The following is a 27,594-nucleotide window of genomic DNA, read 5'->3' as shown; positions in this document are numbered from 1 at the left end:
TATTCTAGTTGGAATTCACCCTGCTTATTGGTTTAAAAAATCTGATAATACATATCGACTTTGTGTACAAATTATCGAAAGATAAATAAGATCTCTTAACCTGATGCTTTTCCACTTCCCAGAGTCTAACACTGTGTGGATCAAGTAGGTGCTGCTAAATTCGTAAGTAAATTCGACCTGTTAAAGGGGTACTGGCAGACCCCTTTCACTTTAAAAGTATACAGTATATACATACACAATGCAAAAATTAGACAATTATTTTTACCCAAATGCATTGTATGGTTAAGAACAATTTTAAAGTACCACTTAATTAAAATAACATATTAGAACACATTTGAGAAGTACTTGTGTCCAGAAATATCAAATATCAGTTTATTCTTTTAACATTCTTTAGCCAGAAATTAAAGCATGTATTCATTTACTCCCCATCATGTAATATCATCTGCAGAACTTAATAGACTTATTTCTTAATATTCTGTCATTATTTCTGTACATCCACAGAAAGCCTTCAAAACCAAAAATTATAACATCAAAAAAAAAAAAAAAAAAAAGCCATAAAATTTATCCACAGCTGATTTGATCTCATACATCAAGCATTCACTATAGGGCTGCCATTTACACTATTTTGGAGAGCTCTATTTTTAAACAAGTGTTTCATTGCCTTATTTGGCCTGATACACTTGATTCATATTAAATATTCTGACTCGTGAAACTTCAATGGATGGACAAAAATGATTGGTGAAGTTATTAATCATATTCTAGAAAAAAACAGAGTAGTCCTCCACTTAAAAATGTATATTTGATCTGATCTGTTTCAGATTAAAAAAAAAAATTATTAGAATTGCTAAAAACCTTTCAAGAGAGCACTGACATGGAGTAATTACTTAAGTTAAACTCTGAAGAAAATAGAATTGGTTTAAAGAAAGTGTAAAACATCTACATGTAGAGTTTCACAGTTTAAGTCAATTAAAGAGATATAAATTATAGAAATGGAGTGATGGAACTTTTTACGATTCACTGTTACTAAGAAGCAATGCATATTGCAACAAAAGATGATTGACTTTTAACATAAAGATGTTCAAAAAATAAACAACACATAATACATTTATACATAAGATGTCCTATTGTCTTAAGGGTCCATTAGTCTCAATTTGTGGTTTATCCTCCACGGAACAGGTCATTTAATCGGTCCAGCTCTTTGCAGTTCTCCATGGTCATGAGCTCAGCCTTTCGCTGTAGTCTTTCATCTCTGTAGACCTTTGCAGCATACAGCAAGTCTGTTTCTGAAGGGGGTGACATGATGTTCAAAATATTACATTTGCATTAATACAGATGAACTAACCCCTAATGGAGCAATAAAATGGTAATTATGAATAACTGCACATACTTGTCTGCCTCTCCTTCCAGCAGTTGTTGCGCACATTGGAAACGTAATCCTCCTCCACGCTCTTCTCAATCTTTAGCAAAGCTGAGCCCTTATATTCGGATTTGAAATCTGTGGTGACAAAATAGTCCACATGCAGATTCTCTGTTTGTCTCTTAACGGTTTGTCCTGTGGAGCTGGATGCAAAGGAGAAAAGATTACAACCATTACTTTTTGTGAGAAACTTCAAATACTTTGATTTTCTCACATATGGACAATACAAGCACATAGACAACAGTCTCCACACCCCACAACAGTGAGAAGAGTAGAGTTCTACCACCTAGAATAGTGGTTGTTAATGACCAAGATTAATATGCTTGTGATTAAGAGAATATATACTTGGCCAGTACAAGAGTCATTTTGACATTTTGCACCACGCTGTTTAAATAGCAAATGCATTTCCGCTCATGTTGCACTCAATGCATAGGCGTTCTTGTCTAAAAAAGGAGATGCATTAAGGCGCATTGCAAGGTTATAATAGTTTTGGATTTTTCATTAGTTTTAGTATCTATTTTGTTCTGACTTTTTGTTTTCAAATTCAGTTAGTTTTTATTAGTTTTAGAGGCAGATTTCCTAGTTTTTATTAGTTTCTATATTTTAAATGTCTTTAGTTTAGTGTTTATTAGTTTCAGTATTAGTTTCAGTTTTTTTTTTCTAAATGAAGATATTTGTAAGGTACAAGATTCAACATCAACAGGATAAATATTGTATTGTTAAAAACGCAGTCATACATTTTTTTGAAACATGTTTTCAGAGGATACATGAACACTATCATCTACCCATCCTCAAATTCAAATACAACAGCTTACAAGAAAGCAGCCCTAAATACAATATGTGTGCAAGGCTGCTTGTGAGTTTAGACGTAGTGATGGGCAGGGCCGGATTAACCAATGGGCATTATGGACACATAATGCACATATTCTCCATTACGAGGAAGACAAGTAGGAAAAATTAATAAGTGTGTGTATTATGGGGGACTCAGAATCCTAGAACTGGATTGGAGAGGTGTTATCCAAATCATATGCATTATACGTTTGTAGAAGTTATACATTAAAAATACCCTTAAATATAAATTTTAGTACTGCTTCAGTGAACTTGAACAAGTATATTAAAATCCATTAACTTCCCTTAGTTGTATTAGTATTTTTTTCAAAGTGTGCTTTAAATGCTTTAAAAATAAGTTAAATCTCTGTAGACTAGAAATATATGTACTGTATATCATTTATTTAAAAAATGTGGCCAATACATTATAGATTAATTTTATTTAACAAATATTATATCAATATTATTTTTAATTAAACAATGGGGTGCGGCTATAGAGGGCCTACAAGACATTGTGCCCAGGGGCCTCTGAATTATTAATCCGGGCCTGGTGATGGGCAATTCAGATTTCTAACGCAGATGTTAGGACTCAACATTATGTAGTCAGCAATAGTAATTTCAGTCAGTTAAAACATCATCATGATCTGAAAAATGTTTTAGAGTAAAGTTTAACAAACTGTAAACCCAACTGAATTATGCTTCACTTATTTAAATTTCATTACGATTGTCTGTTATGAAATAAACTTACGTTTTTCACCAGATCCTCTCATTTAAGCCCTCGGTTTACCTGCGCTGCAGTTGTTCTAAGTTCAGTTCAGTCATACAGCAGGCTTTGGTTCAAAGAATCACGCATGCGCAGTATTATTGGTTCACCGCGATCGCGCTACAGAAATAAAACCCATTATTGGGCACAAATGTGTTAAAGTAATAGTTTTAGGTCTCTGTATTTAATGCTGTCACCGTGCTGCTGTCATGTCCACTTGTTTTTGTCGCGGGAGCAACAGAGAAGATGACTCGAGGAGAACCGTTTTTGCTATAATTCTAGTTAGTTTCAGTAAGTTTTATTTGTACACAATACAGTTTTCAGTTAGTTTTTATTTTTATTTCAGTTAACGACAATTATTTTACATTTTTAGTTTTCATTTTTTCGTTAGTTTTCGTTAACTATTGGCGCATTGCTGGCGCGTTGCTATTTTGAGGAACTAAAATAGAATGCACAACAGACCAGCTGAGAGCAGGTCTGAAGTCCAGTGCAGAGCACGTTAGTTGAGCGTCTTGCTTAAACATAGCTTAATACACACAGGATGTACAGCAACACGCAAGTATTTTACAAAAATAAAACAAGAATAAAAGGATTCAAATATTACAAAAATTATTATTTTCTAGCCTACATAAATATGAAAAACCATACTTTCATGCCTTCTTCATCTCGGGGGGCTTTTTCAGTTTATTCATGACAATTTGCTTTTGTATAATGTTGTTATTATTAGTAGTAGTATTATTTATTATATGCATATTTATATTTTATTAAAAACAATTTTAGATTTACCCACCTGTCAAGTTTTAGACCATATGAGACATAGCAAGTGTATTTGCAAATAACTCTGAATTTAGAAATAGTTTTGAAAAAATCTTTGCACTTAACAAACAAAATTAATTATGTATAGGCTAATGGATGTCTGTGCGTACAACACGTTTTCTTATCCACGAGAGTGGAAGTGAAAGTAAAGAATGAGGAGGCTCATTCTCGCACTGCAGATGGTCTGTTTAACAGTTTTCTTGCAAGTGAAGCGCTTAGTTTCCTCTCTTACAAAGTCTGTTATGTAAATAGCAAATGCGCTATGGCGCAACGCAACTGACTCTTAAAGGGAATTGAAAATAAGACTCTGATTGGTTTATTCTTAAAACACACATATAACTCATTTAGAGAATAAGCTTAATCCTCTTAGATCATGCGCCACGGCGCAGAGCGGATTTTTCCGCCGTTAAAAAAAAAAAAAAAAGTGAATTCGGACACGCCCTTAATGCTTTTGCGCCCTGCACTTTGGACTTCGCGTCTGGAATGCAAAATAGAGCCAGTTCTTAATCAGCCTTAAAGAGGATGTGTATTCATGAGGTTGTAGAAATATCAATTTAATCTTTGCTGCTTGGTTGTTATAAATGTTTGAATTTGGTCAAGATCTACATCTGTTGATAACATGCATCTATGAACTATACTGCATTGGGCATTTAAGAAAAACATGAATGGACTGATTAGAATCAATACAGCTTCCAGTGAGTGTTAGAATATCACTTGTCACAAGTTCTCACAACCAGTTGTTGTTTGAATGATCTAGTATTATTATCTGAAGGGACTATCATTGCTAGAAGCTCATCACAAGGGTTGTTTCCTTTATTGCAATTTACAGATTTGTTAAGGGTTCAGTGCTGAGGCTGTGTAATGTCAACACCCTTAAGAACTGCCTACTGAATGGTTATAAAATAGAAAGAAACACTGCCTGCAGTGCACAGGCAAGTTCTTAATAAACAATTCTTTTTGAAGATAGCAGAGAGTCTCTCAGTTTTACCTTCTGAGTTTACAGCAAGGTACAGAGAGAAGAAATGGCAAAACATTCTCCAAGGTAAAGGATCTACCATGATTCAGAATTCAAAAACACAAAACCAAATAAGTGTTTTTATTAACATTAAGGCTTATGTGCTCCTTGAGTTGCCCTGAAAAGACCTGGGGCCTCATGTATCAACGCTGCGTACGCACAAAAACTTTGCGTACGCCAGGTTTCACGCTCGGAATCGCTCACGTTTGGGTTTACTAACGATGAACTGAACGTGGGAATGTGCACAGCTCCACGCCAGCTTTATGGCTGGCGTACGCACATTTTTTTGCGTGTCTGTTTTATTTCCATTGGCAACTCCTAGAGGCAGTTGTGTTAAATTGCACTCTACAAAGTGTCTTCTCAGCTGTATGAAAAGGGTTCATCCGCATGTCTAGTATAAAAGTTTTCCGTACCATACAGTTGACCATCCAAACATTAAAGCGCAATTTGTAGCGATCGCCAGTTTTCCCAATGTAATCGGAGCAATCTACTGCACACGCATTGCTATAAAGGCACCATCTGAGGATGAACTGGCATGCGTGAATCAGAAACATTTCCATTCAATAAATGTGCAAATTAAATTTGATGCACAGACTTATTAATGATTCCTACTTGTCTTTCTCATGATAAAGAGTATATAGGCAAAATCTGATATGTAGCAGGGAAAATAAAGAGTAAGTTCATCAGCCGCTGGATTCGAACCGAGTTCATGCTCGAACGTGTCAAAACATGTTGCCATGCGTTTTACGAGCTGCACCACTGAGACTGTTAAGGGTCCAATAACCTTTTACACCTATAAATCACACTATTTCTTTTTTAAATCCACACAGTGCGATGTTCAGACCCAACTGTGTTAACCGCATCAGCCACTCTATTTTTTTCTTTTGTTGTTAATTCCGAAGGACAGACGTGCAAATAACACCGTTTGTCTCCGGTCAGCACCTTCAATTCACATTCTGTTCAAAGTTTCTCTTTTTGCTTGCTTTTGCCATTGCTTTTTTGTTTAGTTTTGCCAAAGTAGAGTCATTAGCATATTCATACAGGGGCGGAGGCAGGGAGGGTTTTTGCGCTTGTGCATGTTGCGCTCAGTTTCACATTCATTCGGATGTACAAAAGGATATGCGTGGGATTCGGCGTACGCAGTGTTTCATACATCTGAATTTTTTTCTGCGTACGCACATTTACAGCTTTATGCGTACGCAATGTTTTAGTATGATTTCAACGCAAGTCTTCGTACACGAGGCCCCTGGACTGTATTTAGAGTCACAGTACAAAATCATGTCTCATATGATCAAATAGCAATGTGATTTTCAGACATACATTGCATTGATGATTTTTTTTCATCTACATGATGACCAAGCAGCAGACTACATTTGATTTGAACACATTCATATTTCAATGTCTTAATTCATTTAACACTTGATATGATTTGTTTCACCAATAATTATTTTTTAACAAGCTGCAAGTGGCTGAAAAGCATTTTGTTTTTCTTTGCTGTACAAAGGCACATTTTATTTGGTTTTAAATGATTCTTACTCTTACTGTATCTGTATGAACCAAAATAACCGTATTTTAGGTTGTTATAAGGACAAAATCCATGAGGGGACTCTTACACTGTAAATGTGTTTGCATTTGTTGCACTGATAACTTGCCACTTTTAGCAGTTCCAGCCCCCCCACCATGCTGCCAAACAGTTTAGCACATAAAATATCATGTTTTACCAGGATATTGTGTATTGAGTTAGGTACAAACCTACATAATAAACAACAATTTAGCAGCCATCATCGACAATACATAATCCTGATAATATTCCCCTTTTTTGTAAATATGTAATTGAAATGAATACTTTGTTTTCTGATGTAATTATCACACAATAATTAACACAGTTGCATGTTACTTCTCATCCCTGGCTACACGACAAAAAACTAGGACAAAAAAAAAAAAAACAATACTCTATATGGTATTGTAAGGAAGGGATGAATTACAAGGCATAATGACATACGGTCTGGAGTATAAGCTGTAAGGTGGTGTGGAAACCAGCAGCTGGCTGAGGATTGAGACCAAGACCAGCACAACGATTGGCATCAGCTGAATAAACATGGAAAACCCACCCTAAAAAACAGAAGCAGCATTAGTAATGATCTGTGTGTTACTTCCAAGCAAAACTAATAGAAAGAAACATTCAAAATGGACATTTTAGATGAATTGTTAATCTTGAAAACACAAGGTTTAATCTATAAATCTTGAAACACAAGGTTTATACTTGTCTTCCGTACTGCTAAGCTAATCCACTTGCTATTGAGTACCATGTGAGTACATATACAAGAACGTCAAATGGTGACAGAAATTATGTTAACTTAAGTAAAAAAAGACAATGTTACATTTAGTTTTGTCATTTAAAGAGTAAATTCAGTATAAAAGACAACCCAGGATTCTATTTATCCAGGTATTAGAATGACTTGAGGTTCCCTGGTCTGTATTTAGAGATTAATTACAATAGGCCAACAGCGCTGAAAACTGAGCCAGTCTTTTTGTCTTTGTTTGTGATTTTCAGACAGACATTGCATTGATAGATGGGATTTTAGGAGTTTTCTGTAGGTTAACGTTTCTCATTGAGTCATTCTAATAACACCAATTCAAACAATTAGTTCAAAAGACATGGGTCTCGATTGATCATTACCAATTAATCACTTTACTGTTACATAAACATTCCAGAACTGAGCACCCCACTATTTTCATTTGGATGTGTTTTGTTTGGAACAATTTTGGCTAGCATAACAAAAACAGACAAGTGGCAACATCAAATACAATAAAAACAGTACTTTCACAATTCATTATTGTGCAGTATTTTTTCTGAATCTCACAACTTCAATAGTTCTATAAAGAGGTAGATAGTAGTGTTTGACTCTTATTACTATAATAATTGGTTACTGTTACTTTTGCTTTGCTTTTGCTTTATATGGTAAATTTTCTTTCGGAGTTGGTCTCTCAACATTGTGCAGACACTATGTTATCTTGAAACTACTCATCTCTAAAATGCTGAAGCCTGATTAAATCACAGTATTGACCAAAAGCATGAAGTGTAGGATGGTCTGGCTAATTCATTAGCCTGAAGCTATTATTTTTAAATCTTCTTTCTTTACTTCCTTTTGCCTGTTTTGAATGATTTCTTCCATCTACAAGCCATCTGCAGCATATAGTTGAGGTCATTGGCTGCCACTGCCCTGCAGTATTATGGTGAGTGCGACATTTTCCTTTTAAATGCCTTTAGGGTTAGCACTTTCAGCTCACAGCAAAAAGAGTCCCGGCTGGGCCAGTTGGGATTTCTGTGTGGAGTTTGCATTTTCATGTTGGTTTTCTGAGTGAGACACACCTTATAGGTGGATTGGATGAAATAAATTGGCCATAGTAAGTGTTTGTTTAAATGTGAGAATGTATGGGTGTTTCCCAGTACTGGGCCGTGGCTAGAAGGGCATCTGCTGGGTAAAACATATGCCTGAGTAGTTTATGATTCACTTCGCTGTGGCTTCGACCCTTGATAAATGATAGACTAAGCCGAAGGAAAATAAATGAATGAAATGCCTTTAGGCCTGTGGTGTTTCTATCTGAATGGTGCCCATTCAAAAGCACAATCATCTTAGCTCCCTCAGAACAGTGGTCTGCTTTGGATAGAGCTCTAATAATCCACAGATCCTTGCCTCGGAACTCAGGTGTATTCTCAGGTACAATTCAAAAGACAAGCAAATGAAACTTCCTACAGAAACAGGCTGTTAATCTGGCACTGCTTGATTGTCTAGCATTTAAAAAAAAGGCAAAAAAAAGGCAGTGGCCTAATAAGTCATCAGAGAGGTATGGGTCACACGCATTAAAAAAGCTAGCAGAACTTTGTTTAAAGAAAATTATGGCCTTCATGCACAGACCAGCAGTTGCTGGTAGGCTGGGTGGACAGGTCCAGAAATAGTGTTGTTCCTAACGAGTTGTCTCATACTCTAAGATGGAGTGTCTTGAAATTTGTCCCACACAGGAGTATGCCCACTGCCCTCTTTTCTTCATTGAATGTTCCCCTGAGTGGAGATGCTGGTCCACCAAGCAGAAATGCATTTTTTCTTTTCTCTGGTGAAGTTATCACTGCTGAAGCTGCAGATGATCAGGGAGGAAAGAAAGACCTGTTTAACTGGACACACCAAAATCAAGGAGCTTTTGAACATGTAGCATGTAGAGTTTGTTTAAAGGCTCAGATTAACCATTATTCCATTTTTTATTATTTTTATAATGCATTTAGGATGCAGTTTGAATCTAATTATTCTCTGCTAATTTATTGGTAGCATGGTTTTGATAATTCAAGGACTTCATAGTGACAGCTACACAATGTCAAGCGACCAACCTTCAAAGCATTCCAGCAACCAGCAGGTTTTCCATTTCATCAACAGTATGATAAATGACTTTATGGAGTCACGCCCACTCTTTGTAACAGGCTCTATTCATATCTGAACAAGCAGCCTTGGATACAGTGAATGCAGACAAGCATACTAATATAGACTAATATCCACACTCTTGGAAATGTTGTTCAGATAATCTATGCAATGGAACTGTTGTATAAATATACAAGACAGAAAAAAATGTTCATACATCTCCCCTCTCTTCCACTCTTTCTCCTCTGGTTTCTTCTGTATGATGACTGTATGTTCGGCCATTGGTGAATTCATGTGAATTAGCTGAAAAAAAAAAGAATTCACATATTTCTTATCTAAACACTTAATCAGACTATTAAAATGAAGAAGTGAAAGAAGAGAAAGAAAAAACGTTTTCCATGTTCATCAGTTTTATCCTTAATCAGCCAAACAACATTTAATATTTGTTTTGTATTGTTTAACATTCTTTAATGTTTATTAAAATTGATATCATATTAATAACAAATTGTTTATTTTTTTACATTGTTTAAACACTTTCCATATGCAAGTAATAATGCAAAATTATTTCTGCACTGCAAAGAGGCCTGGCAATAGTCAACTATCACCTTCACTGATTTGAGTGAGTTACTACAGATTTTTATGACTGTACCAGACAGAGAGCTGTTGGTATGCATATTTGTTAAAACTTTGGATAAGGTCAATGACTTTAGGGAAATTTGCAAAGATGCAAGGGTAAAACTATTTCCTTTGGGTGGCCAAACACCAGTCTTATGAAACAGCTCTAATCTTTAGGTTTTTCAATGTTATTAAGGTCAGTAGGGCAACCTCTTTAAAAGAATTAAATTTGCTACCATCCACATTCCTTAAAGATGTCACTGAAGCTATGTGAATTACACATTCTGATTTTAAATACCACAATCTCCACTGTAACAAGTGCTATAGAAATAAAGATAAAGAAATAGAAATAAAGATTTCTATATAAAGGTCGCCACATACAGCTCAGATGTAATTACAATAATATACATCTAAAAAAGTTCATTTTCATTTCAACTTTAAGTATCATTTACTACATCGCTGTTGTAATTACATACTTTTGTCTCCCTGCCTTCCGATATTTAAGATAAAAACATTGTTAGAATCTCACTAAAGAGATGTTGGCAGTTAAATGCAGCATGCACATTAATGATCTTGTGTGCTGTTTTATTATTTTTTTTATCTACAATGCTTTTTTATCACTAGAAGACGTTTACAAAACTATTGTGAACGCAAATTTGTCAAAGTGATGACAAAATGACAACATTTACTGAAAAACTTTGGTTAACATGACCTGACATCTGATACAGCTATAACACAAATCCAGTGTAAAAAAAAACAAAAAAACAACAACACTTTTTTAAATAGCTGCATCTTGCATGACATTTACCACAAATGATATTTGTTAAAAGATTGAACACTTGAACTTGTTCTTCACAGTCAGAGATTAAGCCAGAATACAGAGATTTGGTGAACTAATATCCACACTATCCAGTTTATTTATGAATAAAGCAAACTATTTAAACTGATGTTTTTTAATGAAGAGATAATTCACCCAAAATGAAAAACTGCTCCAATTTACTCAAGTTTCTTTCTTCAGTTCAACACAAAAGAAGATAATTTGAATAAAGCTGAAAACCTGTAACCACTGATTTAGAATGTGGGAAAAACAAGTAATATAAATAATAGGGAAGTCAATAGATATAAGTGGCCAGCTTTAATTAAAATATCTTATTTTATTTTCAACAGAAGAAAGATTTCTCCCCATTCTACAATTTAAAATCTGCCACACGGCTTCTAGGATAGGGCCATATTAGAAGTAATTTTTACTGTTTAAAATATATTACGCTTAAGAAGAGTCCCTGTAAACCATGAATACAAGTGTGTGTGTGTGCATTTGTGGTATAGTAATAAATATGCATTTTATTTTACTTTAAATGGCACCCATTTTATTTTTTTTCAAAATTTAAGATAAGTCTTTTGTGTCTACAGAATGTGTATCTAAAGGTTCAGCTCAAAATAACCATCAGATTATGTATTACCTTTTGTATATTAGAAATTTGAGCTGTTAGGACACTGAGGCTGTTTTTTTGCCTTTGCCTTTAATGCAAATGAGGTGGTTCTCCCCGCCCACAATTCCCATGTGTGTGTCCTTCTTCTGCTGCGACTCAGGCATTAGCAGCACAGTCACAGACAAGAATGAACCAATCTCCCATACTACAGGAAGAACTTTCCCAACAGTTATTTCACATGCAGCTGTGGTAATAAATTACAGCAATTTTACTGTCTTTATTACAAACATGCATGTGTGAAATCATGGTTGTTTTGCGCTCCTCCTTTCTTGTAGATATGATTATACGTGTTACTATGGAGACATGTTCATACTCGGCTGTCGATCAATTCAGTGGGCGAGGAAAAAATAATAATAATTAACAAAATCGCACTCCAACGTCTTGATTTAGATCCTATTTAAACATCAAGAAATTAAAAAAAAAAAGAGCTATTGTTTTTCTATCCCTTCAATATGCCAGTGGACACACTATACCTACACACAGTTTTGTCCATACAGCTTACAAAAGCTGATTTTCATAATAGGTGCCCTTTAAACTTGTACAAGAAATATATGTAAGTGTTTAGTCAGTTTAAAATTTCTGCCAATTTCTGGCAAAGGTAGATGGCTGCCTTAGGATAAAAAGTCTTTGCATTTAGAACCAAAAACATCTGACATATTTTTGCTGGGAAACCAATGTCTTTTTTTTGCTTTCACAACTTAGGCACACTACAAAACAGAGAAATGTACCAAAATGCACCAGCCATAACATAGTTTAGCATGTGGGTTTGAAGTAAGCATGAGCACTTAGCATAAACCTAAACTAATGAAACAGCTTCTATAGATTATAATTTATAATAAGCAATTATTTTCTAATGAGTGCTAAGAGGAAAATTATTTGTCTTGAGAAATTAATTTGTCTAAAACAATTACAATAAAAATATTGATCAAATTTATGGCATGGCGCGAATTGATCCTTTTGTGCATTTGACGCGCTTAACGCACAGTTCGCACTACGTTAACCAATAAGGAGCTTGCTCTTGTATGGGGCATGCTTATGACGTAGCGCCTGTTGTAGGTGTTCTGGGGGAAAACCTGCCTAAATCGACAAAAGTTCATCAAACTGGGCTCGGCTCTGGAGGAGTTTACAAGCTCTCTTTCTGGAGGAGTTTATGAGCTCCCAGAGTTGGATGCACCTCTGAAAGGGTCTAGTGGACTCAGACACTATTCCAAATGAATCAACGCTGTTTTTAACCTTTACAAAGCACATAAACAGTTATTTTCTCAATAAAATCCATGTTAGCCATTTAGCAACAAAGCTAGAGTCACCGGGCAGACAGAAGCCCTGCCCATCTCGCGAAGATATGCTATTATATACTCACAGCTTAAGTCAAAATAATTCAAAACCATTTTAAGGTCAATGTTATTTATTATTTGAACTAATGAGACATTTATTTTAATGGTATACAACAGGAAAAAAAAAACTAAATGATAATAATTATAATATTTTAAGTTTATTTATTTTCAAATGCTCAGCCAACAGGGTAAGAAAATATGGTAGCAGGCTAGCAGCTATTTACACTAGTGCAATTAGCCTGAATTATTAGCCTTTCTATTTCTAATGATTCTGTGACTGTATTTCCATGTTCCATTTGTGCAAGTGAAGCGAATAACAGTAGCTGGAAGAAACATTGAAAATAAAACTATTTGTATGTTTTGCGGGCAGAAGCAGGAGAAAATATATATTTTTGTGGGAGCGGGACAGAAAAAATCTGTCAGGTGGATTACTCATAACTCATCGCTAAATTGTCCGTAGTGTATGAGTGTGCGTGTGGATGTGTCCCACAGTTGGGTTGCAGCTGGAAGGGCATCCGCTGCGTAAAAACGTGCTGGATGAGTTGGCGGTTCATTCTGCTGTGGCGACCCCGGATTAATAAAGGGACTAAGCCGCCAAGAAAATGAATGAATGAAGCGTGCTAAAGTATGACTGTATTTCACAAGGATTCTGACAAAACAACGTGAAGCAGACACTTTACAAAAGTTGCGTTAAAGCGGGAAACACGTCAAACTTAATGAAACATTGGAGGGCACATACTGAAGGGCTGAGGAATGCGCTGACTTTGACAGCTTGCGACTTTATCTGGCACTTCATTTACTTGACACCAATACTCCGCTTTTAATATGATTAAGATAATACTCTTATTAAGAGTCTACCATGTAAAAACAGGGATTTTTGATTACCTTAAAGGACCACTGTGCGGAGGTTTTTCTTTCTGTTCGTCATGCGGTATCAAATTCCATTAAAACAGAAGTCGAATGTTTAAAATGAAACACCTGAAATTACATGAAACTCTGGAGGAAACGCTGGAATGCCTGGTAATGCGACATTAATTATTTTATACTAAAACTTGCCCTAAAAAAGTGCTTTCTTGGTCTTATCCATATTTCTTTGCATGTTAAACACACCACGGCCACAACAGGAAAAAAAAAAATAATAACTTCGTTAATTTTACTAACGTGTTAATTATTTCAAATTAATTGCATGCGTTAACGCACATTTTGACAGCACTACTTTAAATACAATTTTGCTTCATATTGCCCAATCGTAAAAAATTAGTCTGGCAAAAATGTTTTACACACACAAGCAAATGTTTACCTGGATATTCCCTTCATATACCAAACAAATCATTTTGGCAGTTGTATCTTCTGAAGCTGTAACTCTGTGTAAGGGCACCTGTGCATACCAGGATCAAAGAGAAACTTAAGTTTGCCACTTAGCTTGTCTGAACTAGAAACCTAACTAAATAAAACAATCTACAAAAGTGAACAATTATTCTGAACATATAAACACCAATAAAACAAATTTTAAGCCATTTAACTCAAGTCAAAGTCAAGTCATAAATATTTGTCAAACAAGTCCTAACTTAACTCTGACTAGAGTCCTTCCTAAATGCTGCTTCTAAACTTCTTATCCAGACCTTTGTCTAGGTGTCTACATGTGCAATTAAACGTTTGGCCTCCAAAAGTCTGAGGTCAATAAGAAAAGTGCACCCTAGTACGATCACAGAGAGGCAGAAAATCACTCTTCAGAACATTTTGGCACACTGATCTCTGTTGGTGAAATGATCTTCTTAAGTCGATTCGCTGAAATTTTATTTTAACAGAGACAATATTTTGAAGAGACAGATGAAATCATTGATCACTTAATTACATATTACTTAACAAAAAAAAAAAAAAATGCAATGCCTATAACTTTTAGACAAGATAGAATGGAGTTAATGCAACCACCCATTGGGACTCACATCCAAGACAACCAACAGGGGCTGACTTTGCGAATGTCCCTCTGCACTTAAATAGTTTAAACATTTTTTGACTATTTTAGTGCTCAAAGCTGTGGAAAAAACACTCAAATCAGTTCTCACAGTGATGTGAAAAGGCAGTGTTTGATTGGCAACATTTCCTAGTGAGATTATAACAAAGATCATTTCCTCCCATATTTTCTAAAACAAACAGCCGCAGCAGAAGCCACCTGTTCACATGCACGTCAAGTCACAAAATGTAGGATATGCGGATTATAAATATATTCAGCTCCAACAGAGGCGTAAGGTTTTTTTTTTTATTCTGTTGTTAATTTATTGTGTTTATTGTGAAATTTGCTGTATATGTTTCAACAAACACATTCAGCTTTTAAGGTCTTTGCACAATAAAGTCTGAATTTTTTGCACACTGAAGTCTGATTTTTGTATGTTTTTTTCATATTCATATCTGAAAAAATTGTCAGGTACACAAACCTTGCACACTGAGTCCAATGCACATTAATTAATCCATTCTGAAAAAACGCAAAACATTTCAGAGTCAGTTCAAGCAGTATGTACTCTGATTCTTTCTTCTCCTATCTTCTCCATTGTAGAAATTATTAAGGATTATCCCCAAATGCAAGGTTTATTTCATGAAATCAGTGGAATTTTCATACATTGTATGTGATGCTTCACACATTTACAAACCCTGAACAGAGACTGGCAGCACCTATTGACATTATAACAGATGGCAGCCATGTTGACATACCAGACTAAAGCAGATCATGAGCAGTAGGCTTATGTAAAATGTATGGACACATACACTCACACTCACACACACACACTCACAATCACATGCACCTTAAAAAGCTAGAGTTGAGATCTGCGCCAGTCAATAAATAGTATACATATCTGCCACGTTCTGTCTTTATTTTGTGCACAGTGTTTGTCAAAGTTATCTGTGGCTCAAATTATGGCTTTTTGTATTTTGCCTTTGCCAATATGATTGACACAATGTGAGGTAAAATTATTTTTTTAATGTGAAAACCTCAGATTCAGTGTGCAATAAATTTTACTGTCATTTTTGTGAAAGTGAAGTGAAAGTACAGTTAATACACTCTAACTTTTAAATACACTTTCTTTATGCAGTGGTTGACATTAATTCCTGACTGTGCTTTCATTGATATTATAGCTTATATAAACAACATCTCTGTTAGTCTGCTTGCAGAGTTTAATCATAAATAATAATAAATTGTAGCATAGATTTTATCCACAACTAGGGCTGGACAATAATTTGATATCAATATATATCGTCGTAAAAAAAAATCAACAACGGTGATATGAGTTTTAAACCCTTTTCTGGTATTTCGATATAAATTTGAGAGAGAGAGAAAGAGAGAGAGAGAGCAGGCACTTTGAGCTGCATCAAAGCAGAAATTTAAATAATATTCACTATCATTCCAAATATAGTCTATAAGGACCTTCTGGTTCTGGGCCATTTCTGGAGATATTTTGAATTTACTTAATCCACATATCTACAGTGTTGATATCAGAGAACAGTTTAACTTGTTGAATCAATGCTGTATATTGCACCTTTAATCCCTTATAAAGCCCCTCATATTGAAATGCATAAAGTGAATGTTGTTTAGATTATTCAACTACTTTGGGGTAAATATAAGTGTCTAGCAATAATAAATGAGTTGCAAATTGGCTTACATGATGGAAAGCTGCCTCCAAAGAACATGTTAAAGAGATCTTCAGGTGTAATATCGGATTCAAAGCCTCTGTGAAAATCGAATCCTTCATGAGAGCTGTAATTTGGGGTGCTGGGCTCCTCTCCTCCACTTAAGTCATACTGCCTCTTCTTTTCTGGGTTACTGAGCACTGAATAAGCATTTCCAATTTCTGGAGAAAGACAAAAACAAATAGCAATTGTTGTTTTATATTTTATTTTAATCAACGATTTAAAATAGTCCTGGAATAAAATAAGTGCTTTAGAGATGGCATTACTTTTAAAGGCATCTGTTGCTCCTGGTGCGTGGTTTTTGTCAGGGTGGAATTTCAAAGCCAGCTGTCTGTAGGCTTTTTTTAGTTCATCATCACTGGCATCTTTTCTGATGCCCAGTACCTCATAGTAGTTCTTACATTTCTTTATCCTACAGTCAACAACAATGACAACAAAAGCAAAATTAAATTTTTACAGAGCTAATATCATTTATCTAAAACATCCTTTTATTACAACAGTGACCTTGACAGTTTTGAAGCTTTTTATATAATCCACTCAAGCAAATATCTAATCAGCCAATCACAACACAGATAGCTGATGCATTTAGGCCAAGTCCATGGGAATAGTTATTAAATGTTAGTTTTTAAAGAAATCTAAATCCACATAAAAAATGCAAACATGCACTGGGATGCAGGACATGGTGAACTAACAGCTGGCGATAATCACACTATTTTGCTGGAAAACATAGAGGTATGGGGCCCTAGCATTTTTGAAAAATAAACTGCATATTAAAAAAAAAAACACACACCCACACACACGCACGCACGCACGCACGCACACACCAACACACACCCACACATACGATTTTAATGTATAGAGATGCTATATCTTGCAAGCAAATTTGGAATGTTCTATTTTAGGTGTGCTTAAGTTCCGAAAATTATTCAATTCTTGAATAAATCTGACAACGAGTCAATTAATCAATCAATCTTTTGGGCTCTTGAATCCTGGCTGAGAAGCGCTGACTAAAGGAATGCAATAGGGACTACGACACTTTCTGGGTTATGGACCTATTAATGAATACACAAGAATACTTGCCTTTGTACCCCTTCAGCTTGCTCTTTGGTAAATCCTTTTGTTAAATCTGCAGCTGCTGAGTCTTGCTTTGGTGCCTCATGTTGGGTTTGTGATCCAGGCTTTGATCCATTTGATGACTTCCCACAGTATGCAGTACTGTTTCCTGTCGAATTTCCATTGTTCAGCAAAGCTTCCAACAATACTGCCAATAAAGCCAAACAAGCAAAATGTAAAAAAAAAGTAAAATTATCTGGCAAATTAAATGATCCTATTATCTAATTTAGAAAAACACTAGGGGTTTAACAAAAAAAAAAAAAAAAAAAAAAAAAAAAAAAAAATGCAGGTCGTCTTCCCATTGTATGATCTGAGATACTCTCATATGCCTCGTTTCCACTGAGTGGAACTGTATGATACGGGTCACCTTTATCAGAGTTGTGTCTCTACTGCAATATGGTACCAGTGGTACCCTTTTGGTGAAAAGTTGGAAAAGTTGCAGTTGACGTCATTCTTGCTTGGAGTTCACATATCATATGAGAAGCACTTCTTACTAAACAAATGCTTTAGTTTATATACATAAATACTTATGCATAAATCTTAATTATTCAATTTAAAAATATTTTATTATAGCTACAGATCAATGATAATGTAAAATGGCTTACTAATAAAATAATAGCTTATTTAAAACAATTATGAACAAGTACAGATCCTTAAAACCTTTCAAATGTTACCAGTTACAAAAAATAAATACCTGTGGTAAAAAAAAAAAAAAAAAAATCATTTTTATGATTACTAAAATATTGAGTTATACAAAAACTTCTCTTTCTTACTAGAAACACCACAGATTAAGAAACATATGGCTTTCTAAGAAAATATGGTACAAAAACATATTACAAGAAAAGGTCATTCTGAAGGTGGTCATCCACTTTAAAACATGCATTCAATAAGTGTAAATCCTGGGAGCCATATCTTGATCCTCAGAGGAGGAATGCTATAGAGAGCTGGGTGTTATCTGTGACGAAGGGGGCCTTGAAGCAGAGGAAAGAAGATAAAACCTAGTGTCTAGTAGAGCTGCATGATTCTGGCTAAAATTAGAATAGCAATTTAAAAAAAATAAAAATAAAGCTTAATATGAGATTATTGTTTTTTCTCAAACATATGGTAAAACAACATTAATATTATGTGTAAGTCTAGTGGTATCTATAAATAGTTCTATTCTACTAATAATAATTCTGATGTTGAATTATGTTTGAGATATAGGCCTATACTTGCAATCTGTCATTGAGAACATTATTAGACCATTTGATTCACTGGTAAAGTCAACATTATATAGACCAATTACCAACCTACGTCACACATGACGTCACATGGGTCCCCGGTTGCAAAAAACAGACAGGCTGCAATGGGAAAGATGTCGTGTTTGGCGGTAGGATGCAGAATTCGAGTCCAAAAATGGAAAACTTAACTTTTACCATACACCACACACTGCTTTAATACCGACTGCAGACGTCTTTGGCTAAATGGGAGCTGAATGCAGTAAGGAGCTAAATAGAAATGCTGGACTCTGCAGTTCTCATGTCATATCAGGTAAGTTCACGCTATGCTGAATCATATACATCACTCGTTTTTGATTGCAGAAATGATTTCAGCAAAAACAGTTACATGTGGTTAAACTGCTGACACTGAATGCTAAGAATGAAACGTAAAAGGTACGTTCATTAAGGTAAACTTACTTTCATATTTACACATTCATTCAGTGACAACTTGTGACAAACTTCCTATATTGTTTACCACGGCACTTTGAATATTCGGTCTGAAAAAACCTGCAAGTGTGACTTGAAAACAACATTAACACTGTTTTGACTGTGAACAATGTTGTACTTTGATAGTCATTGGCTGTTGCTAATATGATTTCGCTGTTTAGAGTTTGCAAAATAATATTTTTATGAAATTATATTATTAAGGAGAAAGTCTGAATGTGCCAACTTTACCTTTATGTGTAGGTTCACATACCCTGCCGTACAGGTGAAGTTCACTGTCAGAATGCAGTCGTTTTGCGTGTTGGTGATTAATTACCCAGGCCTTGTATAACGTTAGCATCGTCTTGTTTCCTTGTCTTTGGCTAGGCGGAATCTCAGAGTTTAGCTCTTGAATCTGGTCATCATGGAGCAATATTTATTGCACATGACCTCAAAGAACAACATTGTTGGCATCCAAAGACTTGTAGACCTTTAACTTCTCTCTACTAAAATCACTAGGAGCTTCATTGAGATTGTATATTTCGGGCTGGATGCTTGGTCACTTCTTCTTATCCAATATTTATTGGGAGGGTGCTATCGCAAATGGAGCTGTCAGATGAACGCCGCTCACTTTAACGTTAATTTTGCTGAATCACTGTGCTTGTCACTGGGTGACGAGCTGTTATAATATGCTGTAAGCATTATGTAAATAATATATATACAATGTGTAAGTAATATATCTTGTTTCTAAGATAACAACAAACTCGAGTAGTTATACTGACACTGTAAACATTTATTTTCATGCACAACTCTGTGTTTGTTCGCCATGAAAGAAAAAACATTTCAAATGCTTGTCACAGTCATAGCTCTAAAATGCGATATGATTATTTAAAATATGTGCAGGCTTTCGGTTTTATTTTCACGGCTAAGTGCTGTTCATACTTTGCGCGCTGCTCTTAAACGACCACTCTGTGCCACAAACTGAATATTATTTACAACTTTATTACCCGTTACTCACGTGAGTTCAGCATTTGCGAGTTCTGTTCACTAGTAGACACGCGCGTGTCTATCACCCGCACAGTCAGCAGCTCACGTCACGTGTGATTTCCCGGCTGCGAATACATCATTATGTATAGACAAAAATGACATTTTTGGGTGAATTATACCTTATAAATTGAGCATGTGACTCTATTAACATAATTTGGAGGTGTGCATGTCACTGAGCAACGTGTGTAAAGCAATGAAAAGACTCATGCTGCCGCCTTTTCTTCTCTCCTGATCTTGAAAATATGATTGACAGAATCTCAGAAATGCTGGGTTAAGATCGTCTAGGGGGTCGAATCGAGATTGCGATCTTTTTTCGATTAATTGTGCAGCTCTAGTGTCTAGTTAGCCTGTTTGTCGCACTCTGTAGCAATCTGTGTTCCTGTATGACTGTCGGATCTATTCTTTGCAAAGAATGAAATCTTTTTCGAAGTAAACCTTACAGGACTTAGACTTTTACTAATCAATAGACAATTTATTTGAAATTTCCATAATATACCCAAAACATACATTTAGTCCTTTTTTTTGGGGTTCATAAACAATACAAAACATATACAGTCAGTACAAACCTCTCATCTTTATTCTTTATCAGCACATGTAAGGTTAACATCTTGTTAAAAAGTAATTCCGTCATTCAGAGCACATATAAGTCCAAAAGGCAATGATAATAATTAATAATATTTCGATAACGATAATTAGACACTATAGGCTAACAGACCACACAATCTCGATGAACACTTGATGCTTGCACTAAACTGCAGGCTGCTTTATTTATTGGACATTTGTTATGACATTGATAGAATTTTTTTGTCAAGCTTATGTTTCTTTTTTAATATTAAGATATTTTCTTTGAAATCTGTAATTGTCCCTCATCAACGGTAAAATAATCAGCCCTTATATATGTCAATATTCTATATGTTCATGTATTTTAAATGTATATTGTAATTATTGATTATGTAATGCATAAAGTCGTGGACGCATCTCACAGCAAAAAGCATAACTTAACCTTTAAATGTCCATCCTTCAGTCATCGATAATGTCTATCAATTAAAGTGTTATTGACAATCAATCAATCATCAAAAAATCGTTAGCATCCCTAAATAAAATATTTCCAAGGAATATTTCACTCTTGTAATGATCAGTGGTAAAGCCAGGAACTTAAGGAATTAACTTGTGGAAATTCATTTCCAATATAATCAAATGCTGCAGAGTTAACACTAAACTCCGACCCTTTTCTTAAGCTCATCTGAAAGTGGAAATTGAGACACTGACCATCTGTCTTTTGTTTATCTAAAAGACAAAGGTGTTAAGAGCCCAGAACTTGCTTCTTAATCCAATCAACTTTTGACATCGTCTCAAGACACAGGGAGACACATGGATCAGAAAACTAACATTTCACAAATGAAATATTTCACTTCATATACCTGTATATTCAAATGATCATGTATATATTTAATATGCACTGCTTTAAATACTACTCTGTATGAAACTTTGCTTATTAAGGTTTATATATGAATGCTTGGGTAAAGACCAACATTACATAGTGATGTTTAGACTCTATATAATGTAAATAATGCCTTGGGTAAATTAGATGTGGTTTGGAAAGTGAAATATGCATAGGAAAATATTTAAGACCCTTAAATATTATAATAGTTAACTAGGTGGACTATGACTATCCAAATGCAGGTCACATTAGGGATGACACCTCCCAGTGACTAACTCACAGGATCATCCAATCACAATGTTGGATTTGAAAGGTGATATCCGTTTAATCCCGCATTCCAGAGAAAGTATTAACGGACATTCTTTTAAAGAAAGAGAAAGTGTGGTCAAATAGTGGTCAAAGAGTGGCCAAAAGGTGGTTCATGGTGGTAGAGGGGCTTCTGTCCTAAAGAGAGGTTAAGTTCGGGTGGTTCTGTTTAGAAGAGGGGTTCTGTTCAGAAGTGTGGTTCAGTTCAGAGCAAGAGTGGTAGTAACAAAGAGTGGTATCAGAACTTTTGCTGCGTGTTCCAGCAAGGATTTAGTAATTGGATTCACAGTACTTTTTCCAAGCCATCTGAAACCATAGCTTCAAGACCACCACCTCCAGAAATCTGCATGTCCCAGGTTTTCAAGAACTCTACCTACAAGAAAAAGACGTCGGCGTGTCCCCGACATCGAACCACCACCTCCAGAGATCTCCAATTTCTGCTTGTTCCAGAATATACAGATTTCTATGCTCAAGGATAAAGACGTCGGCATGTCCCCGACATCGAACCACCAACTACAGAAATCTCCAGTCTGCGTGTTCCAGAAACTACAGATTTCTTCTTCTCAAAGCTCAAGAGAGCCAAGTCTGTTAGTTTCATGCTTCAAGGTTTGCAAGAAGATCCAGCTTTTTCGAGCCACAGCCATCAAAGGCAGAAATGTAAATACTCCACTTTCCAACCCTCTAAATTAGACCTTGGCATAGTGTGTTTCAGTATAAAATATTCTAATTAATTAGATGTTTATAACTGAAATTCATTATTAAAAAAAAGCCTTCCTCAATTCTTTGTTATTGTAGAATAAGGTTTACCTTACCCTAACTTAATCACCCTCATCACTTACCTATGCACTTCACTCATTGTACATTTAGTAGTTGTAGTTACCCTTGATTACTATTTTGTTAATAAATACACATTTATTACAATTGTGTTTTCCTTGGGTTGATAATACAGAAAAAGGTTCTACAAGTCAAACGATCTCATTATCCTTCAGATTTGGCCAGATATTACACTCCTCATTTGTATAATTTAATTAATAATATTTTATTGTTATTTTGACATAGGAAAGCTGTCTGGTGCCCCATTTAAAAGCAGTTATTTATCTGTTATTTCTACATTATTTGGTGCCCCGAGTGAGGATAAAATATTAATTTTAATATCAATACCTAAATATTGATTTTAATATTTAATAAATCCAATTATCACTACACTCTAAAGTTACCATACTCACCATTAAAAGGATCCTCCAAAACTGAAAATTCTGTCACCATTAACTCACCTTTTACTTATTCCAAACCTGTTTAACTTTGTTCTACATTAACTTGTAGGCTAATGTCTTTTTTTTATATATATATTGTCAGACAGCTAAAACCTTTTACAAAATGTGTTAAATCAGCTGCAAAAAGAAGTTGGCATGCTGAAAAGCCTTTAAAATTGATAGATATAAATATTGACATTTATCGTAATAACTATTGATATCGACTGATATGAAAAATATCAGGCTAATTTATTTTGCCATATCGTCCAGCCCTATGTTTGTCCATTTCTGAAAGGATGTCAGAATTATTTCAATAATTACGCACACATTATAATTAAGTTTAAGTAGACTATAGACACTCGCAAATAGAGCAAGTAAAATACATAAATCTGAGAGAATAAATAAATCTAGAGAAAGTGAAACCAATCTCGCTTTAAACAGCTGGTAAAGAGGACACAATGCAGATTCTGTTTTACTGCTTAACAAAGTAATGTAAAAGCACCAGTTTTCAAATATGCTTACCATGCGTGTTAATGCAGACAGCTTTTCACGAGTGAGTGGCGCCATCTAGCGGAGCTCTTGAATACTCAGTAGTCTAGTTTTTACAAAAGACAGGTTTTTACCTTTGCTCAAAAAAAAATTATTGATGTAAAGTGAAATTTGTTAGTCATAATAATATCAGGAAACGGCAGTGAACATATTGATTCGCCATTATTAAATTGTTAAATCCTTTTAGAAAACTAAAATAGCTTAAAATTGAGTATTCATAATACTTTCTGTTTTGTCACATGTAAAATGCTTATTTATTCAGAAATAAGTTGCTTATATTTATCATTAGATTAAGTTTTAAATTTTAATGTCATAATGTTTTATCAGTCATGTTTTATTTGCCGTTTTGTCAAATAAAAGTATTGTAGTTATACCTGTCATTTAGTTCTGTCATTTATTTTATGTAATTTTCAATCATTATTCTAATAGTTTGTGTACAAATGTCCTTGGCCAATCAAATACATTCACATTATTGTATCTAACAGTGTATAAGCATTATCTAAATTTATTTTAGAGATACAAATAAATATAAACTATATAGATTGTCCCATATTATATACACTGCTGTGATACATTTAAACATTCATTTATCCTATTATTTACTATGTATAAACAGACATTACATGAAACATTAGGTCATGAATATTTGCCTGAAAATCTTGGAAAAGTCATGGAATTTGAGTAGTAACCTGGGGGGTGTTGCCATTAAACCCCACGGAGGAAGAAAAAATCTTTAGGACTGAACCATGAGCTACTTGCCACAAAACATATAAATTAGACACAAAAATTGCTCTGGGGCATAATACTTTAGTAATTCTTTAATTAAATGCAAAGCTGACTACCAAGCACCTTGGCCTTGAATTGCAAAGGCTGTTCGAGATGTTCAGTACTGACATCACCTTGACCTCTAAACACTCTCATGCTTCAAATAATAAAAGAAACTGAAACCAAGCCAGTCTCTTACCATAACATTCACAAATAAATTGAGTGCTAGAGTATTAGGAAACAGAACCTCAAAATAGATTTAAAAATGAAAAGAAAAAAAAAGATTCCAAAAGAACAATAATTTATATAAAGATTGTGAATTAAATCATTTAGAGGATGTGAAATATATAATATTTTATGCAGATGCACTCCTCTACAAAAACAATCATCCCAAACTATCTAAAATTCTACATTCTTTCTGAATAGAGCTAGTCATTTCATTTGGAGGAAATATACTTAATATAATTTGTACAGCAGATAAATAAATTAGAGCAATGTCTTATTGGAAATTTTTTATCCAATCTCATTCAGCATTGAATTATTCATTCTTTAATCAAATTATGCAGATGCACTCCTCTACAAAAACAATCATCCCAAACTATCTAAAATTCTACATTCTTTCTGAATAGAGCTAGTCATTTCATTTGGAGGAAATATACTTAATATAATTTGTACAGCAGATAAATAAATTAGAGCAATGTCTTATTGGAAATTTTTATCCAATATCATTCAGCATTGAATTATTCATTCTTTAATCAAATTAACACTAACAACCAAAAGTACACTATATACTCAGAGGTCAACCAAAACTAGCATCAAACGTTTGCACCATACACACCAAAACAAAATGATCAATGCACTGAATTGGTTTGCTCTATTTTAATAAATAATAATTTATATGCTTTATTTTAATTTATAATTATTAATACACAAATTGTGTTTTCATTTTTAATTGTATTTCATGTCAGTTACTGAAGCCTTTATTACTTTCATGCTGTCATTGCCTTACAAATTTTAAGCGTAGATTACCATGCCATACCATTCTACCATGGTCAAACATCGAAAAAAATAATATATATACAACACAACGAAATGCGTGTGTGTTGTCCTGACCCTCTGCTAACATATGAATTACCGGCGAGTTGATGAAATTTGACACAACTTAATCGATAAAGACAGTCTGTTGATAATGTATACATTTATGTTCTATGCTGTTTATGTCAGATCATCAGCTAACTTAGCTTGTGTGACGATTGAAAATACCTTACCTTTTGCTTTCTCTGTTGGATACAGTTTTTCTGCTTTGTATAGAAATTTCAAAGCCTTGTTTTTATTACCGTCTTCGATGGCTTTAACTGCAATATTTAAACATTTTTTAGCTTCATCGCGATTCCCTTCCATTATTGTATCAGCTGGCAAGCAGCACTTTCGATTCGGAGCAACACTTTCGCATTCTTCTTTTTTCGTAGAGGGGCAATTGGAAAACACCAAACTGGTGCATTACTGCCACCGGCTGGTACGGAGTAAGGAGTACATGTCTACCTCTTCTTCTTTTTCGTTTAATGGCCATTCACTCCTTGGGAGTATTACCGCCGCCTGCTGTACTTCTCATGCACTTGGGTTGGGGATCTGAATATCTATTTAGCTTGGGGAAAAAAAACCTGGAAAGTGACCATATATTGTGGAAGTGACCCATCCATCTCAGAGCATCAGTTGCCAGACCAAAGCTGTTGCTGTGTGTCAGCTCCTCAGCACAGACATGGACAGAATCATCCAAATTTTATTAAATCCTCCTATGACCTAATCCCAAGTGATCTAAAAAAAATCTTAAAACGGCCCTGAATATAAGACTATCTCTCAAGCCTTTCCCAAGAAGGTCTATGACATTCACTATGGGATGATTATTGTCTCATATTATTTGTGAATGCACACTCTGTCATCCGCGCTCCATTAATGTTGCATATGCATTTTTACATCCACAAACTAATGGCTTTCAACTCGAGTCTGTGAATTTAAGATTTGCACAAACATAAACAGCTTTGTGAAAACAAAATATAATTTTTGCATTCATGAATTTTAATTTACGTGTGCAAAAAGGAAGTTTTACATTTCTGGTGTTACACCAAATTCTGTGACAATCGTATTCTGTGAGGCGCTGGCTTGAAAAACATGTTGAAAATGCTCCCACATGTAGAATGGACACGCAAATAGTGTGCTCTCGCATGAACACGCTGGGTGCCCGCGCACATAGTATTTGCGAGTTAATGCAATCAGCTTGTGTCTGTTTAATACAAGTATCTATAAAATCCCTTGTATTTTACACTGAAAAATGTAAATGTAATTTCCTAGCTGAGCTTAGGGCCTGCCTTCTTTTAGTTGAATACCCCAAAAATGCTAATAAACACCAGTGATATAGCTTAAAGAGGAGTGCATCAAACTTCACTATGACTGGTAAGGAAATTGGCATAACTTATAGATAAATAAAACAACTGTGTGCATTGTGTGCTGCATGTAAAAGGATAGGACAATTAGGACAACTATTAAAATAATACTGCAAATTCAGATTTCATATATTACATGTGTAATTACAAATGTACAAAACATCTCAATGGAAGATGATCTTTTCCTAATAATCTTTTTCTCATAAAGAAAAGAATCTATCATTTGGATCCATACAATTTATATTTTGGTTTGGCCCAGGGTCATGTATATTTGAGAAACCATTTTGTTCCAGTATAGGAGTAAGAGCTGGGTTTAGATATATTTTTAATATATACTTTCTGCAGATGACATTATATATAACATCAAAGACGAAATGTAAAGTTGTGCGTATCGCAGAAGTGGCTGACCAACTTTTCAAAGAATTTCATGCAAGCAACGAGGGTGCACATTTTGGGTAAGAGATGCGAGTTCTTAAAGATTTTACTGGCCTGGCATGTCAGAAGACTACGAGTAATGGGTAAGCTAATGCACTTTATGAATACTTCAGTTCACTGACTTTATGAAATTAAAAAATTGTATTACTTTTAACTTAATCTACATAATCATTGTTTGAGGTTTCACA

General features: G+C 34.8%; 1 protein-coding gene across 1 annotated transcript; it reads right to left on the bottom strand.

Annotated features, from left to right (window-relative positions):
- Window positions 1-350: 350 nt before the first annotated feature.
- On the bottom strand, window positions 351-25,957 carry dnajb14 (DnaJ heat shock protein family (Hsp40) member B14). The gene is given in 8 exon segments (NM_001077787.1): window positions 351-1,283; window positions 1,388-1,560; window positions 6,842-6,951; window positions 9,469-9,554; window positions 16,347-16,535; window positions 16,641-16,786; window positions 17,455-17,635; window positions 25,799-25,957. Coding segments are annotated over 8 exon segments (1,143 nt in total). The 5' UTR covers window positions 25,932-25,957; the 3' UTR covers window positions 351-1,158.
- Window positions 25,958-27,594: the final 1,637 nt, after the last annotated feature.

This window comes from Danio rerio, chromosome 1 (genome assembly GCF_052040795.2).
Source record: "Danio rerio strain M-AB ecotype USA chromosome 1, GRCz13ab, whole genome shotgun sequence".
Classification (NCBI taxonomy): Eukaryota; Metazoa; Chordata; class Actinopteri; order Cypriniformes; family Danionidae; genus Danio; species Danio rerio.
The sequence above is the reverse complement of the archived record's forward strand: the minus strand, read 5'-3'. Positions and strand labels throughout refer to the sequence as shown.